We start from the raw sequence: 27,412 nt of genomic DNA, 5'->3' as shown, positions 1-27,412 counted from the left end.
GCTCCCCCATGTCATGGGTGTTTTCAGGAAGCAGTCACCTGCCTTATCATTTTCATGCGTCTGGAAACCTTGAGTCTGGTTTGTTATTCCAGAGAGACCTCATTGCTTTATGGCACTCTCCTGGGACTTTCAAGCTATTTAAAGGTTGACGCTGCCTGGTCTGTGCTATGATGCTGGTGGAAATGTTGGCTGGCCCTGGAAAATGGATGACTGTTGTTTTGTTTGTTTGTTTTTAAACAGCAAGAAGAAAAACATCCCATCACATGCATGCTGTGAGCTGCTTCCAGTGCCGACAGAAGCACGGCACTGATGCTCTCACCTTTTCAACAGGTGCATGGGATGAAGGGAGCCTGAGACCCGTCTGGAGAGGAGACCCTGGTCCCTGTGGAGTTGCCCACCATGAGCAGGGCACTGCTGACAGGCAGGATGCAGCCAGAGATCCGGAGTGTCTGCGTCTTCCTGCCCACCCGTGAGCAGCTCAGCCTAGCCGTCGGGGTGAGTGGCCAGGAGGGAGACTGGGAGGTCACTGCATTGTGGCCACAGTTCAGTTTTGTTAGCTCCCATTGTTCTCCCAAAAGCTTGGTGCTGGTCTGCTGACCGAAAGGCTATTAGCCTGCTTAGGGTAATTGGTGCTCCATTTTCTAATTGGGCAGCTTCAGCTTATTTGCAGAACTCCTTAAAAGTCACAACTGTGTTACAGGATGGGGGGTCCCCTCTGCTTTTTTTTTGTTGTTATTTACTTTTTATTGTCTCTAAGTGTTTTTGCCACTCATAATACTCCAGCAGTTTTTGAAAAATTGAACCTGAAATGCCTTGATGACTTGGCAAGTGTGCCCAACACATGAATGTTTACTCTGGCATTTTAGCTATCACTGGTTTTGATAGCCCACAGATCCCTTCAAAGCCTCCAAGGCAGAGTAAACAGCCACTGAAGGTGGGCTTTTTTTGCCTCCTTTGAGTACTGTGCACACAAAAAACTAGAGGTAAGTTGCTTCACTTCTTTGATCGCTGCTTCGAATGTCTCAGAGTGTGCACAAGGTGAACAAGGTGAATCAGCTGGCAGCCCAGGGTGGCATAGTGTCTGCCACAGCACGGTGCCTCTTTGTGCACTGCCGGCTGCTCCTTGAACTTGTGAGAAACTGAGCTGACAAGAGGCACTTCACGTTCAGAGGACAAGGTAGCCTCAAAGATAAGTGCTCTCTTGTGAGCACACGAGCTTGCACTCGTGTGTGAGATGGGGAGATTTTGCTTTGTTTTGGGTAGGTTTTCCCCCCCCTCTGGGATGAGGAGGGGGAGAAGACAGTTGAGGTGAACTGTTATTTTAAGCACTTGATTGAAACAGCAGCTTTTGAAATTATGCATGCCAATCTTCAAAATCCATGTCGGAATTTTCCTACCTGCTGTGTGTAAGTGTAGTGTCCTTAACTGAAACAGCCTCAAGGGCTGGATGGAATAAAGCTTTAACAGCAAAATCTGGGACACTCTGCTTCTAGGTTACTGGTTCAAATCCAGCCCATCCACTGTCCCAGAAGGCTTCTGCAATCTGCTGGCTTTTGTGCAAGCCACAAAATGATGATTTAATTAAGATCCTGGTGGCAGGTGCACAGACCTAGGTAATGGTCTGTTGCATCTGACCCTAAATCTCACCTTCTTACAGCTTTTATCAGGGAGGCTGAAGATGTGAGATAGTGGAGCTGTCTTGCTGTGGGGAAGCTGCAGACTGGCATGCAGGAGGGCAGTGTGCCAGCAGGGCTGATATTGTCACTGCTTCTCTCTGTGCCTGTGCCCAGATTGAGCATGCAGCTGTTCCTTCACCACTGGCTTGTGCTCTGGTAAACCCCAAATACCTGCAGGTTATCATCAAATCAATTTAGAGTGAGAAAGGCCCTTAAGATCAAGTCTGACCATAAACATGGCACTGCCAAGTCCACCACTAAACCAGCTCCCTAAATGCTACATCTACATGTCTTTTTTAATACCCCCAGGTTATTTAATAAGCATAAGAAATGGTGTGTCGCATTGAGTGCCTGCCCCTCCAAAGAGCTGGAGTGCCTTGAGCATCACCATTTTGTCCCACAGAGGCATCCCTGCCACAGCACTCCTTTGTATTCCTTTTTAAAGACATGCACCATCATGGTTTCTGCTGCCCTTTTCTTTTGTGGCTGGGAAGTTGAGAAAGTGTGTACTTGGAGATGCCTGCATGTGAGAGGGAATAGCTGCCTGGGCCAAAACATGATACCTCAACACACAGTTGTGTCCTAATTGCATAGAGAGTGAAACATGACCTGTTACAGCTGGGCAAGTCACCAAAAACAGCTTTTCATTTGGCTTCTGACTTTACCACAATACCCCTTCAAAACAACAACAAAAATTAACATTTCACAGCTGGAGAGATCTTTCTTTTTTAAGGAAACATCAAGGCAATTTTCTAGTGATGTTGGTAGAACCCAAATTTAATTAGCACAACCACAGATGATACTTTGTGCATTTATTAGAATAATAATGCCACTACTAAAGATTTCCAAAGCCTTTTAACCTCTTCAGAGTGGAATGCAAATACTAAACAAGCTTGCAGCTCAGTGAGGTAGGTAGGAATGGTTATCCTTCCAGCAGAATAAATTATAGATCCTTCCCCTGATAAGCGCAGTGCTTATGCAGGTAATTCCTCTCTCCCCTCTGCCATATAAATTCCACCCTTCCAGATAAGAGTTTACCTATGTGTTTTATGTGGTCACATACAGACTGAAGCCTGCTCTTTAAAATGAATTTGTCTTACGCCCTTCACAGATAGTGTTGTTGAAGAGAGAAGAGCAGGAGCCATTTTAAATTCTCTTCCTTCTAAATCGAGTATCTCTTAATTAACTTTGGGATCCACCTTTCTGAAAGCACAGTGAATTTGAGGGGATAGTGAGGAGGAAAACTGTCTTCCTGGGGCCAACTGTGAACATGAGGAGAGGCAGAGCAGTGCCTCTAGTGGGCACCCACTAGTGAGTGTTGCAGCTGACCAGCTGCCCTGAGGATGACAAGGCAAAGTGAGAGATTTCTGCTTAGGAGAATGGACATCAGAGCACAGAGCAAAGCAGTCTACCTTGTTCCAGGCACCCCAGTGGGGAGATGGCATGTGAGCACCAAGGAGCTTGAGCAGGCTGTGAGTGAGAATGGTGCAACCAAAAGTCATATCGGTTGTACCAAAGATCTTGTACTGGTATCCAATTCGTTCAGTTTTGTTTGTCTTGACAGCATTGTGGCTTATCTCATCAACGCTTTTGAACCTCTTGGTCAATATCAACTAGTTTTTATGATCAATATCGAGTAGATTTCTTAAAATTTTTTGGTAGCAGCTGAAGGAAGGAGAGATGTACGCTAGCAAAGGTTCAGCTGCCAGTGAGGGGAGCAGGGCAGGCAACCACTCCACTTGTGTTTGGGTAGATCAGGAGCAGGCACAGCAGATGCTGTACCTTGCCTAGCTGACAGAGTAAGGGTGGGAACATGAACAAATTTTTGGAGGGGAGGAAGTCTAGTGAGGTCCTGTATGTTGGTAAATGGCAAGCATAGCTCTGAAGTCTTTCAGTGGTTCTGTGAGCAGAACTGATGTTTCAAAGCATATGGACCAAGAGGAATAGAGATAGATAACTAATGCATATGAATGTACACAGAATGACCTTGGAGTAGCAGTTGCCTTCTGTAAACTTGCACTTGACTTCACTTCAGACTAAATTTTATGTGAAAAGAAGCCCTGAGTTTGACATGGGGCAATGCTGAGTATCAGTGGAAGGAATGATTCATGGCATTTCTGGGATGGAGGCTGGCACAGGAATCCCATGCAAATGAGGAAAGTCCAAAGAGAAGCATCCAGATGAAAAATGCAAAGGGAAATATTAGTTGCTTTGAGCAGAAGGAAAAGCAGGAGGAGGGAACAACAATTTCAAATGTAATCAGTATTGCATAGCCTTGAAGGCTGGGAGTAAAACTTGGTACAGAAAGCAAGTGCTAAGAGGAGAACGGACAAGGTGGTAGTCACATACCTGCTGTTCAAGAAATCTGCTTAAATCACTGTTTAGAGCTGAATGTCACAAAACATTGAAGTGCTTATTCCCTAGAACTAAGTATCATAAAGCAGGTTTTTCTTTCCTTAGGTGTGAAAGCATGCCATTTAGAAAATTCATCTCATAATGTAGCATTTAGAGAGACAGTCCTGTGCTGCCAGTGACTCTTGTATGCCCATTAACTATTCTGGCTAGAGGTAGGTCTTTCTTAGCAAGTCCTTCCCAGGTAGAACAACGTGCTCAGAGCTTGTTTTCTTGGGAAAGGAGACTGATCTGTGCCTAACTTTCCCTTCCAAATGTGTGTACTTGGTGGCTGAGCAAATACTGCATTTAGGAGTGAGACTGTAACGGTGCAGTCTCATGTGGAGAGTTGTGATAAGACCCAGGTGTGGGTTTGGGTCTTATTGGAACTGTGCCCTACCTCCTCCCTTCACAAAGCACACACGTGTTTGCGTTGGTGTAGTGCAAGCTTCAAAGCTCCTGATGAAACAGTAGTGAGTGTCTGGCTAGTGATGCCTTGTCAAGTAGAAGAAAATGAGTACTTAAATGACCTCCTGTTTCCCATTGTCCTTGTCTAGTGACATGGTACATCCTGGGGCAGGGAGGGGAGCACAAGCCAGTTTCTGAGGAGTGTGGCACACCTACCCTAAAAGAGTTTGAAGAATTAGGATGGTGTTTGGTTTGTAGGAGAGTTAAGCAGTCAACTTTTGCCCTGTCATCTTTGTTTCTCTGAAGGTAGCCCTGCACTATACCCCTCAGGATGGCTGCTGCTGCTGCTGCTGATCAGCATGATCAAGCAGTGGGTAATGAAATTGAGGGCCCGGCCCATTTTGCAGCTGGCTGCACCATGGCCTTAGCTGAGGTTGTCTGTCAGTGTTGTTCTGCTCTCCCTATGTGCTTTTGCTCAGATCTCCTTCCCCAAGGCCTCTGTGGGTTGGGAGGTTTCTGTTTGTGCCTCTGGTTTGTTGGTGCAGTGGGGCAGGGAGAAATGAGGCTATAGATGAGGGGATGTTTAGTGGGGCAACCTTCCAATCATAGTACATATCCAGGTCTGCACATGCAGTTAGCCAGAATCTCACTCTTTCTGGAGGAGCCTGTGCTCCAAGCAGCCCAGCTAGCAGATTTACCCAGGAGCCATGCTGCAGTGCCATGGTGCTCCCATGGCCTGTGCCATGGTTACAAGTACTGTCCAGTCTCTGGTCCCCTGCAGGAGCGTGTGCTGGCAGCTCTGTTCTCCCAGTGCTTCCTCAGTGCATGCACAGCATTATGGGAGGCAGGGGTATTGGAAAGTCTCAATGTGCATGGAAATGGGCAAGAGCTTAAAGGCTGCTTGTGACAGCAGCAGAAGATGAAGATGTTAATGACTGTGTAACCAGAAGTCAGCAGGAGACAGAACAAGCTCTTCTGTGTGGGTTACAGAGCAACCTCATCTCTAACCTACGAGCTATTTCATTTCAAACCACAGTATTGTGTTTCTTTGTGTACTTTTGTTTCTAGATCTGAATGAAAATTTTCAATTTTTTTTCTCTTAACCTCTCAAAACAAAATCTGCAAGAGAGCAGTATTTTAATTTATGTATTTATTAGTGATTATTATTCTGTAATAATACTGAAAACAAAGCATGTTCTGTGTGGTGGTTGTATTTGGGTTTTTTGCTAGGGTACCCAAAAATGTATTGGCCAACATAAAGAAGAGTTGCTCTATCCAGGTGTATGAGCCATCTGTAATGTTGGATTTGTTGTGTCTTTCAGGTCAAAGCCACTGGACAGGAGCTCTTTCAACAAGTTTGTGATTTAGTGAAGATTAAAGAGCCTCACTTCTTTGGCCTCAGCATTGTTAAAAGTAAGCAAACTCAGTGCACGAGCAAGTGACTTGGCAAACATCCACAGACTCACTTGTGTATTTACAGTGTGTGCATATATACACAGCAGCCATGCCTGCAGGGGGAATTTGATTGTAATAAGGTCACAAAGTATGTAGATTATGCACAAGCTTCCCAGAGCTCTTTTGATCTTTGGTATGTGGGCAGACAAATTGGGAGAAGGGGGGGCTTTTGTTCTCCACCTTTGTTCTTAGGTTCCACCTCTTTAGGGGCTTTCTCTCCTGTAGCAGGAGTTGCTAATCAACATATTTTTCACTATATATAATACTGTAAGTATTGAACAAGAGGTGAATTTTAAAAAGGACTTTGAGACTGAAAGTGTTACTTATCTTCTGAAGCCACACGTGAAGAACATAGCACTGGGGAGGAAACTCAAATTATTTTAGGGGACTGAATGCACATGTGGGACACCTTGGATTTTGAAATACCACATGGGAAATACAAAACTTCTCAGTCTGTAGGTTAAAGGCGAGTCTGCTTGGTCCTGCAGCTCAGTATTGCCCAGGAAATTGTGTTAAGATGATGCCTTAAAGAAGCAAACTGATATGAGAGATTACATTTCTAGGATGCTGTGAGCATTGGCACCCCTCCAACTCTTAGTAATTAGAAATGGATCTGTTGTCCTGCTTAGCCTGCCTCCCCACATTTTCAAAAGCACTGAAAGACTTTTCTCTCCTCCAAAAATTTTCTCAAGTATGTTATTTACTACTGTAATTCTAGATATTTCATTGAAATGAGAGTAGTCTTTTGTGAGTCCTTCTAAATAAGGTTTCTTTTGCCCCCTTACAAATATGTGGGATAAAATAGGGGCTTTTTAAGTTTAATTGTCTCATTTCCTTTTTGCTCTCGTTCTCTTAAGAATTTTTGCTTTTTTTGAATATAGCAGTCAAACTGAGACCAACATAAGCTTTTTATCTCCATAAGGTTTGTAGAGTCTCCAAGAGATTCCATCAAAATAACTAAACCAGTAGCTAACAAATATACCTGTGTTTTTAAACCAATTCATTCTTTTTTTAATGTGAGGAACACTTGAATGCTTTTAACTTTTTTCACAAACAACTGTGTCTCTGAGTCCTCCCCTTTGCCTCATTTTTTTAACACCAGCTTTTGCCTATTCCACTTGGAGGACATCTTAGCTGAAATTGGAACTCCTGTCCTCCCCTGTAAGACAGGGCAATTTCATTCCTATTTTCTTTGAATTAGGTACTCTTCTCCGGTTCTTCCTGTATTTCTTTCACTTTTTCCCTCCCTTCACATGTTTTTTGCTTCATATTTTCTGTACCCTGCTTTTTCCTTCCCTCCCAACTGTTGTGTGGTGCAGTTTCCTTCACCCTGTGAAACACAGGGGCTCTGACCGCAAAATACCCTATTATGGCAGATCTCTTTCAGTCTGTTGGAAGTGCTGTGTAACCACCCCATCTCAAAAAGCATAATAAAGCTGTGTTGACTAGACCTTAAAATGTACTGTCCACAGCTTTAAATGGAAACTATCTTCTCACTACACGGAAGTAAAGGAAAAGAGTTGCAGGAGTCCATGAGGCTGAATTAACCTTTCTTTTTGGTTTTGTTTTCCTCACTGTTCCTCATTCCTGCTTGCTGTAGCTCAGTTTGTAAAGCTGCTTAATTGAAGGCTTCTCATGCTCACCCTGGATGCTCCTGACAGCCATCTCCCTCTGCCACCCAGGCAGGTGCCAGAATTTTGGATAAGAAGATTTTGTTTTTATTTGTGCCCCTGTTTAAGAAACTGTTGGGGCCAGATGACAGAAGAGTGTCAGCAGTGAGTTTCTCAGCCTGAATGGGCATAGCCATCAGGAAGGCTGCAGCAAGCTCTTGAAAGAGGGAGCAAACCTGCTCAGTTTATTGCTTTCTCTGGTCCACAACTTTAGTCTGTCAAAGTCCAATAAGCTGTTGCCTGGAGTCTGGTGGGGGGTGGAGTTTAAGGTTTCCTTTATTTTGTTTTTAAAATAGCTCCAGGTTTATTACTGTAGAGCTGTAGCAGAGGAAATACTTTTTCTGTTCCACAACTTGATTTCCTCCCCCCATCTTGTTTTGGCCAACAGACTGGCAATTATCTCCCTTGCTGCCCATGGTGGCTGAGGTCTTGTTTCCATAGCAAAGGTAGCACTCTGAATCTGACATTTGGAAGTAGCCTTTAGGGCATTACCTGCTTTTCAGGGATTTTTGGCTTCATAACAAGCTATCACCTCAAGAAAGGGAAGCGCTCAGGTCAGGTTGTGGGGAGGCCTTGTGTAAGTTTTGCATTGCCCAGGGTTGTCTTGAGGTTACTTAAGTCAACTGCCTCTGCTGGGGAGCAAGTCAGTGTACATGCCACAGAGGCTATGAAGGGGAGGCATGGGGCTGGTCTGTGAGGAAAGGCTGGGTTAGATGTCCAAAAAATGGAGAGGAATCATCCACATTTGAGAACAAAGTATTCCTCTTCTGTATCATGCTTTTGCCTCTATGCTGCAGCTCTAAGACACCATTTTTTTAAAAAACAGCTGCTCTGTTTTAATAATTATATAGTTCCTGCTTTCTTAATGTGTATTTATTTTTGAGAGTCTGATGCTGCCACATGCAAAACTAGGTATTCTAATCCACCTGCATCCATTACTTTCCTGCTAATTTATCAACAAAACCCTGACTGTCAGCAGTAGCAAGAGAATGAAAATTAAAGGATTTCTACAGCACTGTAGCCAATCACACTGCACGGATTATCTGGATTAGGAGCCCATTTGACCTGCAGACGTACAGATACACTAATGCTCACTTGGTCTCATAGTAAGTATGTGTGCGAGGGGGAGAGGTTGGGGTCCTTAATCATGAACAGAAGTTTAACCCATAAGTGTGGCAAAAATGAAAACAGCACCACAAAGCACCATGCAAACTGCAAACCATGAATGCTGTAAGATCTGAGTTCTAGGTCATGGAGCATGTTTTCCAGCATTCATTGCCTAAATTTGTTGCCTTCTCTTCTGACTGTTGCAGATGCTGAGGGAAGGCTCAGGATTAAAGGATGCAGTATTGGTGACAGGACAGAATTTTTAGCTTCTTCTACTCTTAAACTTTTATTCTCAAGAGAAAAAACACTTCAACGAAATATATTTGGTGGGAAAAAAACTTCTGTCTATAAGAAGTTGATCACTTTGAATATAAAGTTCAGGAGTGTACATGAATAAGAGGCCACACCAGCACAAACCCTGGGACGTGTTGCTCTTCTAGTTTCGTCACGGATTGTCAGGCAGGCTATACCTTGTGTGCTGCTGCTGCTGCTAAAGTGCATTTTTTCCTTGTAGTTTACTCAGTAAAAGACCCTGCCACCCTGCCAGGCTCAGTCTGGCTCCATAGGCATCAGCAACTGGGTCTTATGTGGCAAATCCTCCTGAGGGGTCTACTTTATCTAGTACCCTGTGGGAAGTTTCTCTCTTGTTATCAGAAAGTGTGTGCAGTGACACATTCAGTCTTCCAAAACAAAACAGATTGTCAGCAGACAGAGAACAGCCAGGCTCCCTTTTGTAGTTATAACACAGATCCCTCGATCCTGAGTCTTGGGTTTTCCTTTCTAGGAGCAAACCTTGCTTGACCCAAGCAGATGGAAACCTTCGACTGGGAAGGAGCAAGACTGCAGTTCCTATACCCTGCTGCTGTCTCTCCATGTCCTCTTATCGATTTGTCATGCTGGCTTTCTAACAAAACCAAATCCCTTTGCTTCAGCTCCCCTGCCTTGAGGATCATCCTTTGGTTATTACAGCTATGGCTGTTCATCTTGCTAGGCCCATGCTTCCCAGCACACACTTAGCAAGGAGCTCAGTGATTAACTCTGCCAAGACCACTCTATCTCCAGCTAATTCTTCTGCATCTGTATATCCTCGAGAACTGAATTTCATGGACAGAATATGCCACCATATTATCTTTATATTATGTGGATGTCTCTTACAACAAAGGGTCTCTTAAGAGACAGATGACAAAAAAAATTCTCCAAAATACCTTCTGATGACTTCTACACCCCAGTCCTTCCCCACTCTCCCTGCTTCTGCCTGTCCTCTTAAATCTGCTTGGATAGTTGCATCTCCTTTATGAATTTCATCTGTATTCTAACCTAAGGTACAACTCTATTACAGTGACTTTGATACCTCGAATGAGTTAAATGCAAGATAAGAAAAACATGTACAGAAATGTACCACCTAGAGGGAATTGTGGGAGTTCAACTGTTCAGAGAGTATATAGTACTTCTTTAAAGTACTTATGCAGTCTCTTTCTATGAAGACATTTTTTTGCCTGTACCTGCTGTAAATTGTTTCTCCTTCAGCATCAGTACAGCATCCAGCCAAGGGCCTTCCTGCCTGAGAACTGCAAGGAGTTTGTTTGCTCCTGGATGAGCAGTGCTAGAAATGGTTCGGCAGCTCTTCTTGTGCAGAAGAATCACTCATGACACTGCCAAAGTCTGAAAATCTGTGCCTGGGCTTGTCTTGTTACTAACTGTAAGATGCCAACATAAAATTCCTGCGGTGCCTTTTCATTACCAGGAATGACTGAACCTTTGTCTCAGTCTATGTTCAGACCTCAGCATTTCCTAGCAGCTGCAGGACCTCAGGCTTCTTGATATTGTCTCCTTTCATAATAACCTCCATGTGCCTTGTGTCCATCCCAGGTAAAGAGACCTCAACCAGGACCTCTCTTGCTTTACTCCTAGTCTCTGTTGAGATTCTTTATTTGTTTTACTTGTATTTCCAACTAAAGCTAGAACCACAAGGTTATCCTGAGCCAAGTTCTTTTAGACCCCATTGTAAACTAATCAACCAGGTACTGGAGAGTAGACAATGTTTCTTTCTGTTGGCTTGAAAGGTAACACCAGGAGCATCCAGAAGTTGTGTAGAGGTGATGGGAGCGGATGCCATTTGGATAGTGATGTTCCGAGACCACTAGCACTCGCTCGGAAGCCTGGGGAGATGTACATGCAAAAGGAGTGTGTAGCCAGCTCTTCAATTAAAAAAAAAAAATCCATGCTAGTATTCAGGGAAGCTAAACAGGTTATGTGAGCTCTACAGTACGTGTTGTGAGGTATTTTTTTTGTGGTGGAGGGGGAGTGTTTAAGCTTTAACTCTCCCCTAACCCCAGCATCCTTCTGTCCTGCTTCTGCTCTTTCATGTTGCGCCTCAAGGGACATAAAGGTGTTACTATGAGGCTTTTTGCAGCGTCTGGGAGAACTTAAGGATAATTTTTTCCCTTCTCTTTAAGACAGAAAATGCATGCTATGTGGAAGTTTGGCTTTGCACTAAATTATATTTTATTTGAATCCTATTCTTTGGGAGTGTCTGGCTCTATTACTAAAATATAACCAAGTTAGTTAATGGGATGTTCCTGGCTGCCTACGGGGCCTAAGCTTTTCTCTTGGTAGAACACCTCTATGGAATTTCTCAGTGCTTCTAGCCAAAATGGGCACAGGAGAACAGGTTTTTTTGTTATTCACCATTACTTAGCTTTTATGCAGAGAACTTACCTTTCATAAAAAATGAGATGAGGAGGAACTGGTTAATGCAAAATAATGGCTTTTAGAGTAACAATGACTCAACTGACTTGACCCTGTATTACAGCCATCATTTTCTATTCCCATTTTTCCTGCAGTGTAAATAATGCCTATTGTAAATGTACATCACTCACTGGAACTGTGTCACTTTTTTTATTGACTGGAGACCTGGCCCATTATTTTTTTTCAACAACGCGTGTCCTACATTTTCTCAAATATGTAAATGTGCTAAGCTAATTTTGCAGAGTAGGAGTGGTGAATGTTTGCATTTCTGGTAACTCCTTAATTTGAAATGTGATTTTTACAGCATAAACTTTCAATTTCATTTGAGAGCTCTTAAAAGCTGAAATTGGGAGAAAGGTGTAAATTGCATTACTGCTAACTAGCTGGCTGTCCAGAGACATTTCTTGGGGTTGCAGTGCAGTGCACTGGTGTGTTGTGCCAGGTCTGGTATCTGTACACACATACATGAGGGAACCTTATAAGAGAAGCTGAGATATTTCATAAGGTCACTGACAGCGCTGAGATGAAATTCATAAACTCGGTGTCTGCAGATGGATGAGTGTGTATTCGCATGTGTAGCATGCTTCTAAGTACCTTTCATGTGTGCATGGTTCTTAGTACCTTTCAGTTGTCCTTCAGCTGAGGCCAGTGAAGCAATGGCAGTTTGCACCTGCTGAGTATCCAGCCCTGTTTGGATCGACAGATCAAATGTATTCTTCCCTGGAAAGATGGCCATCTGTGCATTTCTATACTGTCCTTTACAGCACTGCTCAGAGGTGCTGCATTTTGGTGCCCTCATATCTGTTAGAGATGCTTGTTTTCAAACCAGACACAGTTTTGGCATCTGTCAAAAGATCTCTTAAGTTTCATCACTAATCCAGTTAAAGGAAAAAAAACACCCAAAACAATCACAAACCAGTAGGGCTGCAGAGGGGAATACCTCTTTGTTTTTGTAGATGGAGGCTTACACTGCAGGTTGACATTCCAGCAATATTAACTTCATTAAGACAGGAATGCAGTGCTGCATTCTTGGATGGGAGGGAGGATGCTGGACTGGGCTGGGGAGGAGTGGGACCCCCAGGGAGAGCTGATACAGGGACCCCCAGGGAGAGGTTATGCATTGGGGTGTCCTCCTGCAGCCTGGCTTATTCTTGGGGTCTGTGGACACATCTCAGTAAGTCTAATAGTAACCTGGAGTCCTCAGGCTTTTCATCTGGGCCCTCACAGAGTGATCTCTCTAACCTGTGTAATGTGACAGATAAAAAGGGGCTGTGGGGTGTGGGTAACTTTGACAACAAATAACTTTATTACAGTGTAACTGTTCTGTCATACTTTTCCTTTCTGACCTAGTATTCAGCTGTGATGGGATGGTTCAGGGTGTGCCACTGCTCTTGCTATCACTATCGTTCCCTTCGGGCTGAGGAGTAATTCACCTGTTTCTCTGAACACCTCTGTGCATGGGATCATTCCTGAGTGAGAAAGGAAAACTGACCCCTCAACTTGGTACAGCTGTGCAGGTTCTCTACCCTCTTTACGAGTGGCAGCTAAACACCACGGTGCTGGCAGAGCCGATACAGGCTTTACCTAGCAGTGCTGTGCCATCAGGAGCAGCGCTGGTCATGCTGTGGGAGACTGTAGTGAAATAAGTGCCCTGCCCTGGGACTGCCAAAGCCCAGGGAGGGATGGGGTGCCATGCTTATGTTATCCCACTCCTGCCACTTGCTGTGCAATTGCTTCCCTAAACGAGTTTTACTTACTTTTTAATAAAAGCTTTACAGAGAGATGCTTACCAGCTTGGCAGCTGACAAGGGACAGAGACAAGTCTAACAGATGAACAAACCCTTCTCTTTCACTGACTAGGACTTTTACCAGCCTCTTCAAGGTGGCATTATCTGATCTTAATGGACTTAGAGAAGTAAGGGCTGGGGCCAGCGTAGCCCCCCTGCCACCCTATCTTACAGGCATAAGTGAAGAGGCAGGTACAAGATGCAATGTCTGTGATGATAAAATTTCTTCCTCTCCTTGTCCAAATAGCCAAACAACTTTTATATCATCTTGTATGCTACAGCACTTAAATTCCCACCACCAATGCTTTCAGAAATTCTATACAGTTTCAGTAGTGCTGTTAAATGCTGTGCTGTTTCTGTAACAGAAATGTAATTGTATTAAAATTACAGCTTCAATCAGTACAATGCAGGAAAGAGGATAAAAATGGAAACAGGACTTTTGGGGATTGTCTTCTTCATGTCCAGTGTTACTGTATTTTACACAAGGTTTCCTATTAGGGTGGGATGTGGACCAGTTTGGGATAGCACCGGGGGTGGTTTCTTTCCCTTGAGGTGGGAGTTGAAGGAGTTGGCAATAGGAGGTTGTTTTGCTTGCTTGTTTTTTGAAAGCTAGCAAAGAACATATTTGCTAAATCTGTTCCTGTAATGCTTTGGGAGGATGCTGCTTGGTAGCTTAGAGCCCCCTTCAACACCTGCTATGACGCTGGCTGCTGCCAGTCCTGCCTCTGCCATACAGGCACGAGTGCAGGCTCTCATTCAGTTGTAAATCTCCATTAGAAAATTTTCAAAATTTTTACCTCTATTCTCATCTTTTTTTTTTCTTTTTTTTCTTTTTCTTTTCTTTTTTTGCTTGACATCAGAAAGCAAAAGTCAAAGTTTGGAAGTCCAGGCTGGTCTTCAGGGGCAGATTGTTTTGTGAAGGGCTCTTCTTTCTTTTTTTTTTTCCCCCTGCACCTTTCATGTCTAAGAAACAAGCTCTTCATCTTGGCACTTATGTTACCTGTCAAAATGCTGTCCTGGGCAAGATCAAAGAGTAGAGGGACTTGTCAGGTGAATGAGCTCAGCTGGCATTGCTGCTGAAGCTTAAAACACCCATCAGGTCTTTTCTTTTTTTTTTTTTTTTGTTTTTTAATAACTTGAAGACCCGGGAGAAAATTGTTCACTGGCTGAGTTGTTTATATTTGATAATTGGGAAACAGTGTTACAAAATATCAGCTTTGAAAGCAGCACAAAGCTTTTTCAAGATGATGTGCCTTTCTTGTTCACTCTCACTATGGTGGAGAGCAAGCCCTGGTCCTTTGGTCTTTTGAGAGAGGCCAGGTTTCTCTTCCTTTTCTTCATCTTTTTTCCATATGAAAGAAGTTGGGTGTGAGCAGGAGAAACAAGACCTTCTGAGGAGGGCATTTCCCTTTGTTCTTCCTATTTCTCACTTTCTCAGAGGATCCAATTCACACGTAGATGATGAAACCTGTCAAACCCCACTCTGTTCGATTACTTATGCCGTGTTGGAGCATGGTGCTACATGATGGCAGAATAGGAAGTTTGGGTAGGATTTGCTTGTTTAATAATAATAAAAAACTGAATCTGCTAAACTGACAGCACAAGTAGCTTACTAAGATGATGTTTCCCTTTTGTAAATGGTTTCTGGATTATAAAGTAGGAAATTTATATTTCTGGCCAAGGTGTTTGGGAAACTTTAGCTCAGCATCTTTTGAATCAAGGCATGACTGACCTTCCTTCCATACTGTCTGGAGTAGTGTATGTACTTAAGAATACTCTCTTTTTCCTGCCCTGTCTAGTCCCTGGTCGGCTATGTTTTAAAATGTATTGTTTGGACATAACTTGTAGAGTCATCTAAATATTTAATGAATAAAAATCTCTAATTATTTAACATGAAATCCCTTTCCTCCTATCTTTCAGATAATGAATATGTTTTTATAGACCTGGAGCAGAAGCTTAGCAAATACTTTTCAAAGGAGTGGAAGAAAGAGACCACCAAAGTAAGAAGGGTGTTTTATTTTGGAGGCTGCTGCTTTTTTATTGAACTAAACGGTGAAATGAAAACTCTTAAACTAAGGTCCATAAAGCATTTCTTGAAGATGGTCTGCAGAATACTTTTCAGTAGCCGTATGCAGTGACTTGTGCACAGCAAGTAAAATTAATTAAAAGTGTTGAAACAGCCCCTTAAACAACTTTACCTGAGCAATAGTAACCACATGGTTGCAGCTTAGCTGCTACAGAAATGGAGTGGGTCAGTAGGTCAGTTTTCCATTTGAACTTAGTCTAGAACTTAGTCTTGAGACCTCATTGTTATCCTTAAGCAAAACAGCCTAAAACCTTTTGTGACTTGAACCTGATAAAAGGGAGATGACTGGAGCTGTGACTCTTCTAGAGTACATGCAAAAGGACAGTGGAGGAAGAAGAAGGATATTTTGTTTGAGAAGAGTCCTAGTTCTTTAACGCTAGCCAGCCCTGTCAAGGGATGGAAAAGCTGCATGAAATAAAGACAAGCCTACGTAATTGTTTAACGCTGGTCATTAAAACATCATAATGCCTGTTTGTGTATGTCATTATTAGAGGAACCATAGACTAGAACAAAGTATAACAAGCAATTGGATTCAGATACCTTAATTGGCTCATTATGACTTTTTCCATCTTCCATAAGGGTTTTCTTTTGCAGAGTAGGCACGCTTGCCATTTGTGCTGCTCAGAGAAATTTGTAGATGACTAGTGAGGTTGGAGATCTCTCTTACCCCCAAACAAGTGCTCTGCTTTTCCCAAATGAGTGAGAATTACTTCAAAGACAACCGCAGTCATGCAGAGGCCCATCCTTTCAGCAGAGGCAGGTGTTTTTGGTCACCTCGGGATGGGGTACGCTTTGCGATTGCTTTGTGGTTGGATTCTTGCAGCACTTTCCAAGTCAGGATAAGTGTTGAACCTCTGATGTGATGTGAATCATAAAAGACTGAATGACTTGCCATTGGCAGTACTGCAGTCTGAGAGGAGTTAGCCTATCAGACTGGGTTAGTTGACAAGGAATTAATTCCTATGAAGAGGTTTCAGGTGGAAAGCTGAAAGTCCAGCTGATAAAATAGGGTGACAATAAAAAAGTTCCAGAAATAAAATGGAAATATTTACATGTTGATCAAGAAGCTGTCTGCATCAGATGTGCCGAGCATGCCACGTAACTTGTCCCAGTGAAATGGGTCCGACCAGCAAAACCTTGGAACTGCCTGTAGTAGCAAAGTTACCTGTGTGAGCAGTCAAGTGGCAAAGTAGGAAAGATGAAAGAATGAGGTAGTAAGATGTTCCTTTTTTATTTTCCCCTTTTTTCTTCTTTTTTTTTTTTCTCCTTTTTAAGCCGGGCTGTAAGTCTAAAAGATAGGCTGTAGTTAAAACATCAGAACTCGTGCTGGCTTTCTTCTAACAGATATCCCCAGTGTGAAGCAGACATCAACATTGCCTTCTGGTCTGTGGCTGCAGGAACATGTGAATAACTAAACACAAGCCCTGCCAAACAAAAGGCTCAGAGTTGATATCAGGCTGGTGCGCCTCAGCCTCGGGCAGTAAATGCTGAACACGGCAGCACATGTGTCCTTGATAAGTGATGTGGTGCAGCACAGGGATGGCTGGTTACTCCTAGGTGTGCCCTGTAAACGCCACAGCCATGCCAGCATGGCATGCTGCCCTGCTGCCTTGCCTGGTGCTTTGAGGGAGGCCGATTTAGAGTTGCTGTGTTCAGCACTAATGTGTCTGGTGCTGCCAGGTGCTGAGCTAGGTAACTCTGAGCCAGGCTGGGTGTCCCCAGGCTACGCTGGGACTCATCCCTCCTATCCAAAAATCATCTTCTGTTCATAGGATATTTTGTGATTCAGCCTGTCTGAATGTTTTGTGATGCCTCATTGTTGTGAGCCTCCAAGACAGTCAAATTCCCCCCTAGAACTTGCCAAGAGCGAAGAGTAGAAAACAAAAAGCAGTGTGGGTAGTGAGCTTGGGAGAAGAGAACATTACCAGACAGGGGAACAGGAATTTTGGATGCTGTTCATAATTTAACTTGTCTTCTGTCTTTGCTCCAGGGAACAGAGAAATTCAGCCCTCCTTTTGTTGCATTCTTTAGAGTGCAATACTACGTAGAAAATGGAAGAGTAATAGGGTAAGTTCCCTTCTGTGTTTTGAATTAGTCATTGTGTTCTTAAAGGGCAAGAAAAATAAAGTTTCTTTGTTAAGCTCATCTCTGTGAGCTCACAGAAATAACCTTAAAAAATCTGTTTAAGAATTTTTTTTAAGACCTTCACAAACTTCCTCACCCAGCTATGAATGTTTTCTGCCTGAAGCATACTCCATATCTTTAGGAAAATTGTGACTGCATTTCCATCTGTGTTTAGAGAGCAGGTTGAATGATGACATTATCAAAACACGATTAGCACTCTTTTGCTTGTGTCTTTTGGTTGTATGAAAAGCATCAGATGGATATACCAAAAATAGTTACTTATACTCTAAAGCACTTGCTAACAATTTTGGATCTGCTTTTTGTATCTGAGCAGTGCTCTGTTCAGTCTGCTTCTGGAACTGGACCTTTGTAAATGGACAAAAGAAATTACTTCAAAAGTTAGAGAGTTTTGCATTTGGAGTCCATTCACATGGAATATGGACTGCACTCAAAACAGCACCACCCTCACCCACGGTACAGAACAAAGGATGAGGTAGTTGAAAATGAACAACTGACAGAGTTAATTTGCATCAGCACTTCTGGTGTGGCTCTGACCCTGGGGCAAGCCAAGAGTTGGGATCATTTGGGTGGATTAAAATCTTTACCAAATTTTTGGCATTTGTTCTCATGTTGAACAAAGCTTGTGGTTTTCTATGTTTTCTCTCTCCATAGTCTTTCTTTCTTGGATACAGGGGAGTCTTTCTTCTGGACTCTGTTTGGCTGATAAGTGCTTCTTATTTCATTTTGCTCTTGTGTACAAAAGGAGATTACATATTATTCTGCCGCTCCTGATGTACATGTCCTTCAGCATGACAAGCAACTTTCTCTTGCACTAGTAGTTTAATTGGAGAGATGTGTGGAGCTGTGCAGAGGTAGTTACCTGGCCCCTTCAAACTATGCACACACACTTTTACAAGCAGTCTCTAGTGCCCAGCACCTCACCTATATGTACATGTCAGCAGCCTGCTTTCCATGAGCTCTAAGAGCAGGGGCTGTGTGGGTTATCAATGCACTACAGTTATTATGCCTTATCAGACCATCCCGATTTAGCAGCTTGAGGAAGAAGACAAAAATAAACCCAAGGCTTCTCTACCTTCTGATCTACCTTGCAGGGAATTAGCTGCTGAAAAGTATCTTGAGCCTAAGGCAAGGTGAAATAATAAAGCAGTGCCAAGTTTAGAGGGGAAAGGAGGACAGGTGTGCAAGCAACAGGACTGGGAATTCAAGGGAGTTGACTCTCCTGGCTCCTACAGGCTTTTCAGAGAAACAGAAGTGCTTGATTGTAGTCAGTCTCCAAAACAGGTGTGGCGTGATTTTTCTTTCATCTAACTTCTTAGATCTCATGCTTCTCAAGGTAGAAGCTACCATTTCCCATGTTTGTACAACACTTAGTGGGAGAAGACCTTGATCTTGGTTTGGTGCTCCCTACGCACACATAACTGGTATCAGGGTGGCATTGGCACACACCAGACATGTCAAATTTTAATCCCTCTTCTCAACAGGATGATGTTTTTGAGGGGCCTTATCTGAACTTTCTTCTTCAGGTAAATTTGCCTTTGTGTTTTGCAGCGATAAGGTGGCTCGGCAGCTCTACTACTGCCATCTCAAAGAGCAAGTACTTATGTCTCATTGCAATCACAAAGAAGAAATCTACTTCTTGCTGGCTGCCTACAGCTTACAGGCAGACTTGGGCAACTACAGAGAGAAGGTCCATGCTGGCAAATATTTTGAACCTCAGGCTTATTTCCCACAATGGGTAAGTTTGGGGGGAATATTTCTGTCAACAGAGTGTACACACAGCAGGAGCTGTGTCAGGGTAGTACCTAATGCAGCCATGCAACTTCCCCAACTCCCACTGCAATGATCAGGCAGAGGGGTAGAGTATCATCCTGAGTTTCCCTTGGGGGATATCTCCTGTCTGTCCACTGGAGGTAAGTGCCTGTTCTTCCTGGACTCATTCATCAGTGAGGTGGGTGCTGCATCCTTCCTTGGTGAGGGAATGTGCTGGTGTTACATGAATAACTCTGACAGTGCAGCTGTCTTTGTTTAATTCTTCTATGGCTTAAAGGGTTGTGCATTTGTAGTGGTACATCAGCAAGATCTGCACAACCTAAGCTCTCCAGAAAACCTCCAGGCCTGGAAGCCAAGTCCATTGTCCTTTGTTCCCATCTCTGTAATACTCGCCTCAGGGATGAATAAATCCAAACCCTAAGGGGTAGTACTGCTGTGCAGTGCCTCTTGTGCTTGCTTTGTCATTAATCTCTGGCTCAACTGCAGTAAGAGGAAAGGGAAAGGCCTGGAAATGGGTTTGCATGTTTGTTTATAAGCATGTGCACATGACTTGTGCCCTTCAAGCCAAGAACTGATTTAGTTGTCAAATGAAGGCAAACTAGCTAAGGCTCTGTTAGTTCACTGTCCCAGGCAAGCTGCATCTCCCCTTAAAGATGACACTGTCACCTGCTTTGGGAAGAAGGTTTAGAACAGTGACAGGGATTGTCTTGGGGAAGCAAGGCTGATAGTCTCCTTTATGCACAAATCCTGGCTTGCCTGCCTTGCTGTGCAGAAATGCCCCTTTGTCCTAGACAACAGGCCCTCATCCCATGCCATTCTTTGTTATGGGTTGTCTGTCAGGAGGTAGCTAATGAAGTGCTGGAAAAGGTAGGTCTCGTGTGTGCTGTTTCTGAGGCAGTTAAAGGGCTTATCACAGACTATTGCTCATTTGGCAAACACTGCAAAGGCCCAGGCAAAGCCTGGCTCACCTGTGCTGAGCCACAACCCCAAGCGAGTACGTGGGTGATTTATTACATCATTATAAACACTGAAATCTGGCAGGCGTGGGGACGCTTCTCTCCCTGCCTCTGGGCTCCCATGGGGAGATAGTGAGAGATCTCCTCCTCCTCCAACGCAATCTCTTCCTCCAACACGTGCTTCATATCATTTGGCCAAGGGCTGCCCCAAGTCTCGTGCAAGTGAGGAGAGGCAGTGCTGCCCTGGGCTGACCCACCCAGCTTTGAACTGTGGAGCTGGCACGTCTCTTTCTGCTGACGTTTTGCAGCTGATGGCAATGGTGCTGTCCTCCATCGGGGCCAGCCTTCCTCGTGGGAGGGCAACTAATCGGTCAAGGCATGCAGAGGAGGGCAAAGGTGTTACCCAACAGAATAAACAAGGGTTTTAATATAAAATGGAAGTGGGAACTGGGTGGTGATGGAGTCTGGTTGTTTTGAGCCAGGACAGGTTGTTTCTAGCAGGATATTCTCAAGTTCCTGGTGCAATCTAGTTTTAAATGTCCCCAGTGGTCGGGTATATTGTGAAGTGAATTCAGCCGATGTCCCTCTTATCCGTCACTGCTGCTTACAGCCTGAAAGGGGCCAGTCAGGCATGGGAGGGGTCAGGGCCACCCTCTAGGCTTGTATGGAGAGAGCATGTGTGCAAGCAGGGGAACTGGGCACCCACAGGGCAGGAGCAAAAGGCCCAGTGCAGATTTTTGTACTGCTTAGTAGAGCCACGTGCCTGCCAACCACTCCCAATAGATAAAAAAAATACCTTGAGATAGTGTTATCTGTCCCTTTGAGAATGGAAATGCTAAATAAGCCTAATGTGTAGTTTCAGGTCTTAAAAGGAAAACCTAGTATTTCTGCCCTGTTTGGAGATGTTGCTGCTGATTGTGTTGGCATGCAGAGCAATATTTGTTATCTGCCCATAAACATTTATGGATGCCAAGAGTTAGGAAAACTAATTCCAATACTTAAAAGTGAGAAGAGCTGACCCGACCTCTGTGGGCTTGGTCTGTTACAATTTTGCCATCTAGGATCTGTTTGGAGACATCAGTGTCATCTGGGCTGGTTTAAATGCTTATCCTCCAGGGAGGTAGAAGTGAACATGGACTAACATCTTGAGGCAATATATGAGCCTCCTCCACCTCCAGTCTCTGCTTTGCTGTTGATCACAACTCCCTCCCATGTGGATCGCTGAAGAGTTGCTGACCTGTTTGTTTTCTTTGTGGTTTAGATAATTGCGAAGAGGGGGAGCGACTACATCTTGAAACATGCCCCAGAGATGCACCGAGAACAGCAAGGGCTGAGCACTAAGGAAGCAGTTCTGAAGTTCATTAAGGAGTCTTGCCTACTGGAAGATGTGCCAGTCCACTTCTACAGGCTGCAGAAGGTTAAACAAAGAGCTTCTTATTTTGAACTTCTCTCGCATCATTAATCGAGTACACCATTGCATTTTTCTCTTTCTGTTTTTTTGAGGGATGGTTGCCTCTGATTCAGAGAGGCCAGACAAATCTAAAATGCTCAGCCAATGAGGCCTGTCCCCACAAACAAATCCGTTGCCAATATACAGATATAGCTGGAATTTAGTTTTGTTTCTTGGCCAAGAAACTGGCCACAGGAATGGCAAAACTTAATTTTTGTCCATGCCTGTTGGTAGAATTGCACCAGGAAAATCAGAGAAGCCTTTTTTTTTTTTCTTGTTGAAGTTCATTAAAATAATGACAAGAGGTCAGCCAGCTTTCACACAAATGTCATGTAATAACTGAAGGTGACACTGAGTCATTCCGACTTTCTTATCCCCTTCCTTCTCTAACCGTGTAAGACTGGTTGGTGTTTTTTCAGTTATATGTCAGTTTTGGATTCCTGGATTGTTCCTTGTGCCTAATATAAGGCAATGTAATGGCACAAGGCTTGCATCTTGCAAGACAGATAAGGAGAGATGGTTGTGATGCAAAGTTTGAGTTCTGTGAACCCATAAATTTTTACCCCAAAATTTTCTTCCTCCTTCTCCTCCTAACAAAAACATGCCTTCCTTTCCCTAACTCTGCTGTGCTAGGAGAGGCTGAAAGAATTAGTTTATGATATTTTTTTTGGTCTTCAAGCAGAGGAATCTTATCAGAGACGAAATATGTCATAGCAAGATACAACATGAGCTAAAAGCAAGGCAGAATTCCAGCCCAGATGCAAACATGTAAAACCACCTGCTCTCAAAACCCAGATTAAAAGGTTAGAAGGAAAGTCCCATAACTCTGAGTATTGATTAGCCCCCCAGCCAAGGGACACCTAAGATCTACGAAGTCCCTAGATGGGAACAGCAGTGCCATGGCAAGGAGAGGGGGATGGGTGTCCCTTTGTTTTGGGCTCTCTGTTACCTGGGGAGCGAGAATGGTGCATGTTTGTGGGGATAGCAGAGACAACACATGGCAGTATGAGAGGTTACAAGGTACCTCTGAGAGCAGTAATTGTCCATGCCCTCAAATCACTAAAGCTACAGGATTCCCTGTCCAGGGCAGCTAGGACATGGGCTGCTGAAATTCCTGAGTCTCCCAGCACAAGGGGATAAGGTGTAGATATTTCAGGGGTCAACAAGGCAAGGTGCTCTTTACAAACATAATAAAAACCAAATGAGCTGATGGCATCTGCCTGATGAGGAGTCCTGCTACCTCTCCTGCAGTAGGTGCCAGAACAGGGGCATGGTCTTTGTAGATTAACCTTTGACTCCAGGCTCTTCTATTCTTTTAGGATAAGAAGGAGGATCGACCAACAGTTATCCTGGGCCTGACCCTGAGAGGAATGCACATCTATCAGGTAACAGACTGCTGTGAAAGCCTTCTGGTGTAGCATTAACTCTGCCCAGTTCTCTGTCCTCCCCCCTCACTGTGGCTCCTCTGCCTCCCCTGTGAACACCAGGCTCCACATATCTCAAATTCTTGGTTGTTTGCAAATTCTTTGCACATCGCTGACTCCACCCTGTACCTGCCAGTCCCTTTGTCACTCTGAGTTTGATGTGTTGCAGGAGGTGAATCACATTCGCCAGCTCCTCTACGACTTTCCCTGGTCGCACATTGGGAAGCTGGCCTTTCTGGTGAGTATGACGGAATGGAGGCCATCTGGCAGTGGCTGTCAACCTGGGATGTGGCAAAGCTGTCAGCCTGCCTGCACTGCCATGTCAAGTCCTGTCACTTGCATGCACAAAACCACAGCTATCTCTGGTAGCCGTGTGGCTGGAAACATGCATTTGCTCATTTCTCTGGCATCTCTCCTCTATATGCAGGGGAAAAAATTTGAGATCCAGCCAGATGGCTTGCCCTCTGCAAGGAAACTGGTTTACTACACAGGCTGCCCCTTCAGGTCACGGCATTTGCTGCAGCTGCTCAGCAACAGTCACCGGCTCTTTCTGAATATTCAGCCAGTGTTGAAGCAAATCCAAAAACTGGAGGAGGCTGAAGGTATGTTAAGGAACAGCCAGGTGACTTTGGTAAGGGGAAGAGCATATTAGGCTCTGCTGTTGCTTCACGGTGGCTGCTCTGTATCTAATTAATGGTGTTTCTGACTTATCAAGGACCCAGTGAGAGAAACAGAGGTGTTAGATATGTTTCAAGTCTGTTCCTGAGAAATGTTTATGGCTCCCACGTTGTAGACTGTGATCAGAAAGCATGGGTGTGTGAGAGTAGTAGAGGGGGAGTATCTGCTTTTAAGTAAGAGAAGATCCTTACTCTTTGTGTTTCCAATTTGTGGATATGATGCATGCTTCTGAGTGGAAATAATTTTAAATAAAAAGCTTTCCATTGGAATGAAATCATCTTGCGTTCAAGCAGAAGCACAAATTGTGAACCTGTGTCTTACTTTTTTTAGTGCCCTTTACTAAACACTGCACACAATTTAGTCTTTAGTGTCATCCAGTTAAAAGCTAGGAGTTGCAGGTGCCAGAAGCAGCCTGAGAGCAGATCAGGGTTCCCAGAATTTGTCTTTTCTGATGGGGTTCCTGTAGAGTATCTGTAGGAACGGTGATTTGAACACAAAAAAATACTCCCTAGTATCCTTGCAGGCAAACTTCATTCACCTCATCACCTCTCAGCTCACCCCCTTTCATTTTCCAGCTCTGCAGGCTGGGTTTCCTACAACTTCTCAGCCCACCTCTCTCTTCCTGGTGACTGTTTTAAATGCATTACATAGCCCTTCTTTCATACGGTTGTGTCCCCTTCCCTCTACCCTTCACCTGAATGCTTTTTTCTCCTATTTCTTTCCTGACTGCTGTTCCTCGTATTGTCCATTGATACTTTGTCTTCTCTGAATTGTAAGCTTTGTATTGTTACCTTCAAGGTCAGTAGCAGTCAAAGAGTAGCTGGTCCTCTTGTCCAAGGACTTAGGCTGACTCCTTCCAGGTAGATCTCAGAAAGAAACTTTTCTGGTTCTTGCTCATCTCAACTAATTCTAAGGAGCTTACATTAATCTCTGAAGTGGTGATCGCTGGTTGTATGGAATCAGCGTACAGGGCAAGGCAGCCCTTGGTCTCATCTGGCTTGGTTCTTTCTTTTTCCCTTCAGTGGGGTAACAACAGTGGCCTTGAGCTGTGCAGGCAGAAACAGTGGCATGTGCAAGCCACCTGTAGAAAGGCTCATTGATCACGTGTGCCTGTGGGCAAAAGGCCCTAGGTGGTTTTGTGTTTCTTAGGGTCTCATGGACTTCTTTACCACGCTCGGCACATGTAAGCCATGGGAGAAACAATAAATCATTAATAAACACCAGCTGTGGGGATTCTGTTCTTCGCTGATTCCACATGTTGGTGACTATTTCAAGAATGAGCCAATGCATCTGATTTTAAAGATTGAGCACTTAAGTTAGCTAAGTAAGCCACTCTCTTTTTTGTTTGTTTGTTTGTTTATTTTTAGTTGACCTTTTCTTCACTGTGGAACCTGCTGTTTTCTGTATCATAACTGCCTCTACCTGCCTGTTCTAATTCAGAACATGCTGATTTACTTCGAATATGACTAATTCTTTTACAACCAGCTGGGCATCCCAGTATCTGCTGAGCAAACAAAATACAAAACTGTCCCTCTATTTGTTCAGTAGCTGCCGGAGTTGTTCTTTAGTTGTGAGGTTGTGCCGATCCCAGAACTTACTGAATATTTTTGCTTCCCTTCCTTTGGTCTTGCATAAAGTTCCCACTGGTTTCTCTCTTCTTTCTTCCCCAGAGAAGAAGCGCTACCGAGAGTCCTACATCAGTGACACCCTAGACATGGACCTGGACCCATGTGACAAGAACTCCCGTGGCAGCGGGAGCAGTGGGGGCAGCCAGAGGGATAACCGTCTCTCACGGCAGTCCACAGGGAGCCATGGCAGCTCTCACACATCGGGCATCGAGGCTGACTCCAGGCACCGGGTGTCAGTGGAAATGTCGGTGGATGAGCCCTTCAGCATTGACCGGGTGCATAGGAAAGAGAAATCTTGCAGCTCAACCATCAGCCATGGTAGCTCTGGCATTGACATTGGCAGCAAACAGCGGGCTGATGATGACACTCGGGATGATGGTAAAGAATTTGGAGACATGGAGCGACTTCTAAGCCCACTTTTGTCTTCTCCTGCAGGAGAATGGGAAGTAAGAGTCTGTACAGCAGCTTGGAGCACAAGTGTAATGCTAACCATTCTCCTGCTGCTCTCTTTCTCCTAGAGCTTGAGCTGGCAGTAGATGAGCCAGAGGAGATGCCTGTAGATGAGCCTTTAGAGGGAAACCAGTTAGAGGAGGCCACTGTGGGAGAATCTGTTGAATCTCTGCCTCTAGATGCTGCTAGCTGCCAAGGTGAGATGGCGTTCTGGTACTGCTCAGTGCTGCTCTTTAAGGCTCTAGCAACAGGCATAATCTGAGGGACCTAAGAAAACTGTTACCTTCTTCCAAACAACTGCCAGTGCTACTTACTGCCTTCTGCAACAGGATTTGCAGTCAGCTCATCTAGAGGTTAAAGGGCAGCATTCCATGTTGTACAGTGCTGCTCTTCTTTGTGCTCCTCAAAGTCTCCCTTATCCAAATGTGCCAAGTTTATATTCAGTTAATGACCAAAAGATAACTGAGGTAAATCTTTTTTAGTGAAGTAATTTGCTTTAAAATTTTGATTACCACAAAACAGCCAAGGGGTTCAACCACAGAAAAATGGGCTAGTTACAGGAATTCATAGGTAAAGTTTTGTGGCTTGTGATACAGGGAATGCTAGACAACTGGATCACACATGAGCTGTCTGGCCTTAAGATGTACAGCCTTTATAGTAAAACAAGATGGGTGAAAATGGGACATGTTGGTGAGAAACTGTTTTCTTGAAAGTTTTTAAATATTGATCTTTAGGGGTGAAAAGGAGCACTTGTGAGCAAAATTCCTGGAGCACTGAGGGTGCTTACTGATACATATTTATATTTAGAGGATAGCAGGGATTGAATGTGGCTTGTGAGAACAACTTCCCTTTTCTGCAGCCCACAAAACCTCAAACTTGCATTGCTTTTCCCTTTCTCCTTCTCCTTTACAGCTATAAATCATGGATCACTGTCTGTGGTGCAAGTCACGCTAATCAAAATGAGAGGCCAAAGCGTGGAATCCCTTCACCAGGTAAGGGAGGGGGGTGCTCAGCAGGAGGGTCTGGCATGTGCATGGGCATTGAACCAAGGTCTAGTGTAATGGAGACAGCTGTAAATCAGGTGACCTAAATTGGTCTGGATTTGACTCATTTTTAAATGGTGTAATCAAAACCAGCTGTTGGCCTGCTACTGCTCTCAGGAATAGGATGAGAGCAGCATTGGGTTCAGAATACTATAGAGAGGTTTGGAACAATCAGCGAGGAAATCTTGCAAGCCAGTTATTGTCTACCTTAGGTTTCTGGATGGGAAATGGAAAATCGACCACTTCCAGATTTTCAGTGGATTGCAGAGCAAAGACAATCCATGCAGTTTGGGTGTGGGTTGCAAACTTAATCATCTTCCTGCTCCTGAAGCCAGAAGTAAATCACATCGGGGCAAAAACAGATGTTCAAGCTCTAATTATTATATCATTTGTGTGATTATACTCTGTGTGCTGAAGTCTTTGTTGTTGAAGTTTTCTTTCCATCAAACATTTGAGAAAGGGCAATTATATATAGTAAAGTACATAGTTTAATAAGTTTTGTTTGGAAAAGTCTTATTAAAATGTCTTTTGAAGGCCTCT

At 44.0% G+C, this 27,412-nt stretch overlaps 1 protein-coding gene across 1 annotated transcript in view; it reads left to right on the top strand.

The window, feature by feature from the left end:
• The first annotated feature begins 399 nt into the window (after nucleotides 1–399).
• Nucleotides 400–27,412, top strand: part of FRMD1 (FERM domain containing 1) — a 31,041-nt gene continuing 4,028 nt past the window's right edge. The window contains exons 1-12 of the mRNA XM_008923589.3: nucleotides 400–495; nucleotides 5,798–5,888; nucleotides 15,163–15,242; nucleotides 17,319–17,395; nucleotides 19,022–19,208; nucleotides 21,461–21,616; nucleotides 22,969–23,034; nucleotides 23,243–23,311; nucleotides 23,501–23,675; nucleotides 25,422–25,757; nucleotides 25,898–26,026; nucleotides 26,742–26,821. Coding sequence (XP_008921837.2) covers nucleotides 400–495; nucleotides 5,798–5,888; nucleotides 15,163–15,242; nucleotides 17,319–17,395; nucleotides 19,022–19,208; nucleotides 21,461–21,616; nucleotides 22,969–23,034; nucleotides 23,243–23,311; nucleotides 23,501–23,675; nucleotides 25,422–25,757; nucleotides 25,898–26,026; nucleotides 26,742–26,821 — 1,542 coding nt within the window. The remainder of the gene's footprint in view (nucleotides 496–5,797; nucleotides 5,889–15,162; nucleotides 15,243–17,318; nucleotides 17,396–19,021; nucleotides 19,209–21,460; nucleotides 21,617–22,968; nucleotides 23,035–23,242; nucleotides 23,312–23,500; nucleotides 23,676–25,421; nucleotides 25,758–25,897; nucleotides 26,027–26,741; nucleotides 26,822–27,412) is intronic.

Source organism: Manacus vitellinus, unplaced genomic scaffold, assembly GCF_001715985.3.
Source record: "Manacus vitellinus isolate BGI_N305 unplaced genomic scaffold, ASM171598v3 scaffold_37_pilon, whole genome shotgun sequence".
In the NCBI taxonomy this organism is placed as follows: Eukaryota; Metazoa; Chordata; class Aves; order Passeriformes; family Pipridae; genus Manacus; species Manacus vitellinus.
Note: the sequence above shows the minus strand (reverse complement) of the source record. Positions and strands in the feature narration are given on the sequence as shown.